This window comes from Miscanthus floridulus, chromosome 3 (genome assembly GCF_019320115.1).
Source record: "Miscanthus floridulus cultivar M001 chromosome 3, ASM1932011v1, whole genome shotgun sequence".
NCBI lineage: Eukaryota > Viridiplantae > Streptophyta > Magnoliopsida > Poales > Poaceae > Miscanthus > Miscanthus floridulus.
Genome location: NC_089582.1, coordinates 113572044 through 113579168, shown reverse-complemented (window position 1 = coordinate 113579168; position 7125 = coordinate 113572044). Strand labels below are relative to the sequence as shown.

General features: G+C 46.5%; 1 protein-coding gene across 1 annotated transcript; it reads left to right on the top strand.

Moving 5' to 3' along the window:
• Positions 1–2935: 2935 nt before the first annotated feature.
• On the top strand, positions 2936–5380 carry LOC136546554 (transcription factor BHLH089-like). Its single transcript, XM_066538528.1, has 8 exons — positions 2936–3590; positions 3697–3927; positions 4039–4104; positions 4200–4268; positions 4351–4425; positions 4510–4704; positions 4800–4893; positions 4994–5380. The coding sequence occupies exons 1-8, from the start codon at positions 3306–3308 to the stop codon at positions 5029–5031; spliced, it is 1053 nt and encodes a 350-aa protein (XP_066394625.1). The 5' UTR covers positions 2936–3305; the 3' UTR covers positions 5032–5380.
• Positions 5381–7125: the final 1745 nt, after the last annotated feature.

Genomic DNA, 7125 nt, shown 5'->3' with positions numbered 1-7125 from the left:
AACGGTGTTAGAAAAGTTGAAAGATGACAAGTTCGCCCTTCTGAATATTGCGTTTTTGCCTCTATTTCAAACCCCAATTGTGATTTTACCCCCACTTTCTTCCACTTTGTGTTTTTACCCCCACTTTTCTAAAATGAAGGCTCCGTTTACCCCAATTCTTAACTCAGTTATCTACATCCGAATCAAAGCAATTAAAAATTAACAAAAGTCCTGTGAAAAGACAAACTTACCTCTTATCTCTCGGTTGTCTCTCAGGGTCGTCCCTCTCAACGCTAGCAGGCAGCGGGCAGCTGGGTGCGGCGGAGATGGCGGCGGAAGGGCAGCCTTGGGCCGTCGGGCGGGCACGGCAAGCGGGCGTGTGCGGCCAGACGAAGGAACCGACGTGGGTGCGCGTGGCTTAGCCTAACATGGGCGCGCAGCCAGGCACGCGGCTCTGCTTGGCGCGGGCGCACGCAGCCAAGCACGCGGCTCTGCTTGGCGCGATGGCGTGCGTCTCGTGAAAGCAGCTGACCATGGAGCCGAAGACCCGTCTCTCTCTCTCAACTCTAGCGGATGGCTGGGTGCGGCGATCGTGGAAGGGAGCACGGACTCACGATTCCTTCCACGAGCGCCACACCTAGCCATCCGCTAGAGTTGAGAGAGAGAGGCAGGTCTTCGACTCCATGGTCGGCTGCTTTCACGAGCCGTGCGCGCCCGCGCCAAGTAGAGCCGCATGCCTGGCTGTGCGCGCCCGCGCCAAGTAGAGCCGCGTGCCTGGCTGTGCGCCCACGTCAGGCTAAGCCGCGCGCGCCCGCGCCGCTTCCTCCGCCTGGCCGCACGTGCCCGCTCGCCGCGCCCGCCCGACGCTGCCCTTCCGCTGCCACTACCGCCGCACCCAGCCACTCGCTGCCTACTAGCATTGAGAGGGACGACCCTGAGAGAGATGACCGAGAGATAAGGGGTAAGTTTGTCTTTTCACAGGGCTTTTGTTAATTTTAATTGCTTTGATCCGGATGTAGATAACTAAGTTAAAAATTAGGGTAAACGGGGCCTTCGTTTTGGAAAGGTAGGGGTAAAAACACAAAGTGGAAGAAAGTTAAGGTAAAATCATAATTGGGGTTTAAAATAGGGGCAAAAACGTAATATTCGGAAGGGCAAACTTATCATCTTTCAACTTTTTTAACACCGTTACCTGTTGTTCACGGAGTAGGGGTAAACTAAACCTTCGTTTTGGAAAAGCAGGGGTAAAAACACAAAGTGAAAGAAAATAGAGGTAAAATCACAATTGTGATTCAAAATAGGGGCAAGAACGCAATAGCCCTTTTTTTACCAAATGGGGTATTGAGTTTGATTAGCTTGAGGTGACAAACATGCACCAATAAGCCACACGATGGCATGAGGGCTTAACATTCTTGCAGAACTTTTATATTATCCAACTTGAATTTGCACTAACTATGAGTAATAAATGTTTGGTTAGATGGCTTGAACTAATAATGAGTGGCTACAATTTAGTCGTAATCTATCCAAATATTCAGATTATTAGGTCCACTATTTGTCTAGCCCTCCAACTAACAAGTCCATTAGTTGGGTAAACCCACCTCATGAGACTTTCAGGGGTTGTTTGTCCTCACGTGTCGGAGCCCTTTTGCCAAGACCAAAAATCGTGGCTTTGTCTGTCGTACAAGAAAATGGCTCATCCTTAGCCATTTCATTTCGAAAGCCCTCCTTCTGCCAGCACCATTTGGTGCGGCTCTATTGCCGGAGCCAGAATCGGAGCCGTGCGGGAGCCACACTAAACAAATCCTTAGTTGACGATTCAAACACGACCCAAACTAAACTTTAATTAACTAATGCAATTCTAGATTCAAATTAAGTCAAACCTTCTTAAGCTTGGCTAAATTTAGAGAAAATAATATCAATATGTATATCTTGAAATAGGTTTGATATAAAAAATATTTTTATAATAATTTATTGATATTTATTTAGTATCATAAATATTACTAATTATTTTATAGATTTAGTTAAGCTTAAGTTATTTGACTCTTAAAAACATAAGAATTACTTTTTTTATGGATGGAGCAATTTAGCTTGAACTAATAAATAGTACTCCATCCGTTCTAAATTATAAGTCGTTTTGATTTTTTTTACATAATTTTGCTATGTGGGTAGATATAATAACATATCTAGATACATAGTAAATGCATGATAAAAAAAAAGTTTTGGAATAGAGCGAGTACTAGCCAGTCAAATAGAGGTTCTAGAAATTTGGATCCTAGTCCAGTAGTACTACCTCCGTTTTCGTTTACTTGTCACCGAATTTTTACTGTAGTAATTTTGACTATACATTTTTTTTTCTGTAAAAGATTTTTAGATACATCAAGTTTTCATATATATGATTCTTTATTGAACATACTTCATTAGTGTTATATACGTTGAAGTATCTAAGATTTTTTTTTAAAAAAAAACAGATAGTCAAATTTGCTACCGTAAAAAATTACTGAGAAGTAAACACAAATGGAGGGAAGTACTACAAAACTACTCACCCTAAAAGACGGCATATCTATACTATAGTATAAAGAGCGTGCAATCTCAGATCTCCGATCTCTCTCACCAACCACTGTTACCGGCTAACGGGTTTTTATAAACAGTACCGGGTTCGAAGATAAGCACTAACGTTTTTTTAAATAAACAGTAACAGGGTATTATGAACAGTGTTTAGCCCATTAAGGAACAGTAACACCCTGTTTTTTTTACGCCTCAATACAAATCTTTCTTCTCCACTATTGCCCGCGCAAAGCGCGGGGTTCCCTGCTAGTTTTTAGAATTCTTTCACGGTCCAGTGTAGGCTGTCAACACGCTGGAGGGCACCTTCCGTGATGCGTTAGCGCAGGGGCAGAAACGTCTTTCCTTCGGAGCCAGAAATACTGGAGCACTGCCCCAATGGTGAGCTGCCAGAGACCGTTATTTCCTCGGCCTGCCGGCGCGGCGGCCACACCTCCACCCGCCCCGTCCCGTTTTGACCGCCGTTTCTCCCCTCTCCTCCACTAGCGCCGCCGCAATAGAACCCGTTGGTAACCCACCGCCGCAAGCATCCCACCGCGCCGAGCTACGCGACGGACGCGGCGCGCGGCGCACAAACCCAACCGCAGCGGCAACAACCGCTCTATAAAGCAATCCCCCACCTACCGGCTCCGCGGCCTCGCTCGCTTCGCTTTCCCCCAAATCCACCGCGGACTCGAGCTCGGAGGAGACGAGACGACCCAAGACTTCCTCACCCCACTTTGCTTCCTGCGCAATTCCTGCGGCAGCGCCCTTTCTTTCATTCAATGGACAGCGACTACGTTGCCAGCTTGCTCATGGGCTCATCCGCCCCGGCGCTCGACTTCGCCGCGCTGGACACCGGGTTCCTCGACACGCTCTGCGGCGGCGCCGGCCTCTTCGGGGTGCCCGGGGTCGCCGCGGGGGCCTGTGGCAGCGGCGGCGGCGGGTCCCCGGAGGGGTCCTCGGTGTCCGACCCGGCGTGGGTGCGCGCCAGTGACGGCGGCAATGCCAGGAAGCGCAAGGCGCCGCCCACGGGGTCCGCCGGCGGCAAGGAGGCCTGCTTGGGCAAGGTGCGGAAACGACCAGCGCGCACTGGATTCTTCCGCTACCGAGTGCTTTGAATTTAGCTTGCTGGTTCTTGATGGTGCTGGTGTCGTTCTGAATATTGGTTTGCAGGCTGCGGAGGCCAAGGTTCCTGACGGGAAGAGGTGCAGAGTGGGCGCTAGCGACAGTCCGGTGAAGCCCGAGGTAGAGGAGGCGGCGGCGATCGATGCATCGGTTGAAGTCAAAGGGCAGAAGAAGGGTAAGGGGAAGAGCCCGAAGCCGGCAGTCGATCCGCCCAAAGACTACGTCCATGTCCGGGCGCGGCGAGGTCAGGCGACTGACAGCCACAGCCTTGCGGAGAGGGTAAGACACTGTAGTTCCACTTGGTTCCTACCGTTTGGGCTGAATTGCAAACGGAATTTTGTTCTTTGGGTTTGAATTCACAATCACACTTTGTTATTGGTGTCTTGATAGGTTAGAAGAGAGAAGATTAGCCAGAGGATGAAGTTTCTACAGGACCTAGTGCCAGGATGCAACAAGGTATGATCATACAGTTCTTGGACAGTGAATTGTTGTGTCTAAAGTGTCAATTGGTGTCTGTAATTGGGCTAATTTGAGGTGATTCCCTATTGTAGGTGGTTGGCAAGGCACTCATGATCGATGATATCATAAACTATGTGCAGTCGCTGCAGCAGCAAGTTGAGGTGAGGATTCCACTACATTTGGTTACATAACACGGTCATAGCTCGAAATTCTAATCAATTTTGCTGTTTATTACACTTTCAGTTCCTGTCCATGAAGCTTGCCACTGTGAACCCGCAACTTGATTTCAGCAACCTGTCGACACTCCTACACAAAGATGTAAGCTTGAACAACATCATTTCTGATGCTCTATATCTATAGAACAATCTGCTCTTGACACGCTATTTTTTCTGGTTAATTCAGATGTACCAACCATGTGGCCCTTCAGCAAATTCGGTCTTTCCATTGGAAAGTGCCGGTGCAGCTTTTCCATTTTGTGACCAAGCGGATCTTTTCCACAACTTTGGTTCGGGTGCTATGGAGGATCACTGCTCTCTAACTCTGTTAGACACGGCTCTACCCCACACGGCCAACCCACAGTTTGCTTTTCAAAAGCAGGTGAATGTTGCCTGAGAAATCAGCAATCTATATAATTAATGGCAGTTAATATGAATCTTATCAATAATACTGTTGTCCCTGATTTTATTTCTCAGCAAAGGGACTTCTGGGAGGATGGCCTACAGAATGCTTTGCCTACCGGTAGTGAGCAAAGACAGGAGGATGGGCTTTTAATACCGAACTTTGATGGTATGCGACTTATGCCTAAATGATGGGCGATCAATTGAACTGCACACTTTGGAGATTACCATTTGACTAATATACCCATCATATGTTGTATCTGATGCAGGTCAGTTACAAGCTGATCAGGCAAAGATTGAGTTCTAGTCCCTGGTGATCTCCAAGGTTGATATTTTTGTATATTGGTGGTACGAAGAAGACCTGTGGCAAGCAAAGCTCTCCTAAGCTGACCATCATTAGAGTTTAGGCCTGGAACTGATTCGTTCCATGATATGCTGGATGTATGGCAACTCGATTCTACCCATAGAGATCATGTGATCGATCTCGCAAAATTAAAGTAGATTGTGTACTAGATATGGTGCAAATATTACATGCACCATCTTCTAAAGTTCTACTAATATGTAAGAGCGCTGGCTGGTATTGGAACGATACAGTGTTACTGTTTGTTGCATTTTTATCTTATGACGAAAGTACAAGTATGAGATATTTCTACTCAGCTTGATGCAAATGTTTCTGTGCCATCATTTTGTTGTTGTAACTGAGTTTTTTGCCATGAGTTCATCATAGTGAAGTGTTCTTTAGCCCAGACTGATCAACTCCGTTCACAGTTCACGCCATGAGACATAGCATGTCCTGGTAATTTTTGCAGATGTTATAAGAAAATATGAAGACTGATCTGAAATTGTTGGATAAATCAGAAATGGGCACGCCAATTTGATATTTTTAACCACGGGTAGGCAACACATTTCCCTTTCACACAACTCACGATCACAGCTCATTTACTTGGGTAAGTCTCGTAAATCGGCGTTGCCTGTTGCCCTGGCCGTCGTTTAGAAACAAGCGGGGGAACGTCGTTGTCTCCCCCAATTTCGGTAGGTTATCCATCGCTTTTTTCCTCGGTTCCTGCTGGATCTCAATTCGTGGTACTCCGCCGTGCTCCCATCCGTGATCCATCCACGCCGCAACCGAATCATGCCCGGTTTTCACAAAACGCCGCTGCTCTGTTCAGGCGTAGTGCGGCGAGAATGGTAGCGCCAGCCATAGCTCTGCACACTTCATCCAGAAGAGGCAATTGAACACTCAGGCCTGGACTGCGAAAAAAACGCCGCCTGCATATTCGGATGCAGACGCAAGCACATACACGGCAATTTTTCTCATCTCTATCACTGCATTGTCTAGACAGAGAGAAAAAAAACCCCTCGAAAATACTGAACAGAGAAGTGTTGTCGTATACAACGGAGTAGTATAGTAATGCAAGGCTACACCAAAGTCTTGTACTGTCGGCATCAGGATCAGGCTGTGCTGTCTCCCATATTCTCATTTCCCGTGCATGATTTCTACGTGTATCTTAAAAAAAACACGGCGTATTCAGCGCTGGGTTCCTGCAAGTAGGTTTCGTGTCGTCGTGCTCGGCCCCGGTCCTTTTTCTGCTCCCTGGCGATAGCCATTTGATGGCATGGTACAGGTACACACATTTGCAGCTAGCCTCCGTCCTGTCCTCTCTCGGCGAGTGGACTGGCTGTGGAAAACTGACGGCTGCAAGGCGCACAGCTCATGAGAAGGCCGTGTACGTGAGTGCGCTAGTACTGGCCAACAGTGCCTCGAAGACTTGGAAAAAATAGCGATGCCCTTTCTTGCAAGAATGACCTGCCTTGATGCTTCGACGTGCCACGTACTTGGACACAACTACTACCAGCAAATGAAATGAAAAAACAACAACAACTTGCAGCATAAAAAAGTAAACTGAAACTTCCATAAGCATCTCCTTTGGACAACAACCAACCTTGCATTATCATAACTTGATGAGAGCTCGTTGTTTATTCGGTCAATTCTCTTCTTCAATCAAAGGAAGAAAAAACAGGTTTATTAGATGGCAGTCCGTATAAATCTAATGTCGCATGTCGGCTAAATAATTGGATAGCCTTCAATGACAGCACTAACTACTAAGGAATCCATATGTACAATGTTTCAGCTATATTAGATCGTTTGAATATTTTATTTGGGAGGTATTTATCGAATGTTAAAGTGGGTGTTCCAGTGAAGGTTCACACCCTGCAATGGCGGGTCCAACACTACAGAGAGTTTGCCGCGAGTTTTTTTCTTCAAAATTAACTGGATTAGTCCAATATAGTATACTGTATTATACGAAGTACTCCCTTGACGTTTCTGTAATGGGTATATTCTAATTCTAAAATTTATAAAAATATAATTATATATACTGTTGAGTTGTCGTTGTCACAT

Coding starts and splice junctions, on each gene's coding strand:
- LOC136546554 (XM_066538528.1), top strand. CDS start 3,306: ATGGACAGCGACTACGTTGCCAGCTTGCTCATGGGCTCATCCGCCCCG. Junction 4,426..4,509: donor CGACACTCCTACACAAAGAT/GTAAGCTTGAAC, acceptor TGGTTAATTCAG/ATGTACCAACCATGTGGCCC. Junction 4,705..4,799: donor AGTTTGCTTTTCAAAAGCAG/GTGAATGTTGCC, acceptor TTTATTTCTCAG/CAAAGGGACTTCTGGGAGGA.